At 45.8% G+C, this 2,259-nt stretch overlaps 1 protein-coding gene across 1 annotated transcript in view; it reads right to left on the minus strand.

Annotated features, from left to right (window-relative positions):
- Window positions 1-1,167: 1,167 nt before the first annotated feature.
- The window catches only part of hhipl1 (HHIP-like 1), a 10,391-nt gene continuing 9,299 nt past the window's right edge, over window positions 1,168-2,259 (minus strand). The window contains exon 9 of the mRNA XM_084438533.1: window positions 1,168-2,259. This exon is cut by the window's right edge and continues 415 nt beyond it. Within this exon, the coding sequence (XP_084294659.1) occupies window positions 2,037-2,259 (223 nt within the window). The 3' untranslated portion in view covers window positions 1,168-2,036.

A 2,259-nucleotide genomic window follows, 5' to 3' on the forward strand; every position in this document is an offset into this window, starting at 1 on the left:
TGTGCGTTATATTTGTGGGGAATGCTTGATGTCATCAAATAAGACACTGTGGTTTGTATCATTTTATGTTCCGTTTACCACAAGGTGTCAGAAGTGGGCTGATTTGGATTTGTCTTACTACAGGATGCGAGCAGGAAAAAAACTGTGGGAAATTAAGTGAAGTGGGCAAACAATATGAGTAAATGTTACGCTATTTAACTGCATTAAGCTATTTCTTGGTGAGCAAAATAAAAAGGCCCCAGCGAGGATCGAACTCGCGACCCCTGGTTTACAAGACCAGTGCTCTGACCACTGAGCTATGGAGCCGTTTGCGTGCCGTCGAGTTTCTTGCTTTTTAAATACGTGACAATCAAATACATTTTCTACGAAATATTACCAGTTAGCATTTCGAATAGGCTTAAATGAAAGTCCTCGCATGGTGATGGTTGCTAGACTGTGTGCGATGGACACAAATGTTGGCTCAAGCCCACCTCTAGACTACCGGTAGTACTACACTACAGCCTACAAGCTCACTGAAATTAGCCTACATAAAAATAGATTTGTGCTAAGTTAACTAGCTATTAAGTTAGTGCTGGCCTAGCCTACCGTCTTTTGTGAGAGGCCGTTATTGACAGGCCAGCTGCTTCTGCTACATATAGCAGCTGTCCCAACACAGAGGCAAGTACTTTGACACGGTCCGTATCGTCAATAGTTTTTAAACCCATATATAGCTAGCGATATGTAGCAATACATACACTTATAGTTAGCTTACTATCTAGCTTTGCTCATAACATTTAGTGCTAGTAACATGTGCCCATGCGTGCCTGTGTCCGTCCAACAGTCTCGGTTAGACACCTGTCAGGTCGTGAGTAATCATATCTTGAGCAGTCAGCCTCCTACTGTGGCCTAGAAGGGTTTAATTTACCAAATACCTTTGGTTTTCTGTTTGTCTACAGTAGCTTAGGCTCTGTGTTTTGTCTTCTCCCAGCACATGCTGCTGCTCCACGGTGTCATGGGCGAGGAGTGGAAGTCATGTTGAGGCGTCCACGGGTCACATGACCTGCACATGTCAGTATGGTCCAGGGTCTTCTGCTCATGACATGGTGGTCTCTCAGCTAGGCACTGCCTTCCTCCTCAGGGGACAGCACAACTCACACACCTGTTTAAATGTAGGCCCATACCACTGAAATCAATCAATCAATCAAAGCTTTATTTGTATAGCGCATTTCATACACAGAGGCAACACAATGCGCTTTACAGAGAACAAGGGAGGAGGGCATACGACCCACTCTCTACATATTCCAGAGGGAAGCAAAAGCACCTGAAAGATGGTGCCTATTAAACAGCTATAGCACACCAATCTTCATCTTGTTTTTGGACATGAATCTAATGAACAAGCAGCAGTTTAAGAGGGGCTGGTTGCTCCCCTATTATACTACACCTCAAAACAGTTATATAGGTCACCGTCGGCTGCATGGAGTCCAGCACCGTCAGCCAATATTGCAGTCGATCCGATTCCAGGAAGTAGACGGGCTCAATGAACAGCTGGCATGCATCACATACTTTTGTCACACATACCCAGCCACACGTCTCTCTATGCATATGGGAGTCATTGAAAACCAGTTGTAAATACGACGGGCTGATTTCCAAAATGACTTTTATTTCAGTGTGATGCTGTAAAATGACCTGCAGTTCCACATTCATTCAGTGGGTCTCTAGTTCTGCATTTATCGTGTTACGATGACTAAGACTTGACATTTAATTCTCGGGCGATTCAAATTCTGTTATTGTTGTGGGAAACATTAACTTTTACAAAGCAACCATACAGATATGAGCCTAGTCTTGTAGGCTACAGAAAAACTTCAATTGCAATAAAACCTGACTTCAATGACGACATTAAAATCTCATTTTTATGTCACCTTAATGATAGAGGTAAGCCTAAGTGCCAACATCAACAACAATTAGTCATAGTTAGAGGTCGTTGGTTTTAGTCAGTGAAAATCTTCCAAGCGTCACCGCTGAGGCGATGGAAACCAGTCGATCCGAGGCGGAAGATTCTAGACCTCTACAACGTAGTCCGAGTTGCCGCAAATCACGCCGGCGTCCTCGTAGTGGGCGCAGTTGTGCACGCCCACGCCGGTGTGCTTGCAGTCCAGCAGGCTGGCTTCCGCGCCCTCGCACTGCACGTCGTCCAGGAGGATCCTCAGACCCGCCCCCTCGCCGAACTCCGAGTGCTTGGCCGCCTTCAGCGCGTAGCGGAAGCCCAGCTGCCGGCAGACC

The sequence above is a fragment of the Borostomias antarcticus genome, assembly GCF_949987555.1.
Source record: "Borostomias antarcticus genome assembly, chromosome: 5".
Lineage (NCBI taxonomy): Eukaryota > Metazoa > Chordata > Actinopteri > Stomiiformes > Stomiidae > Borostomias > Borostomias antarcticus.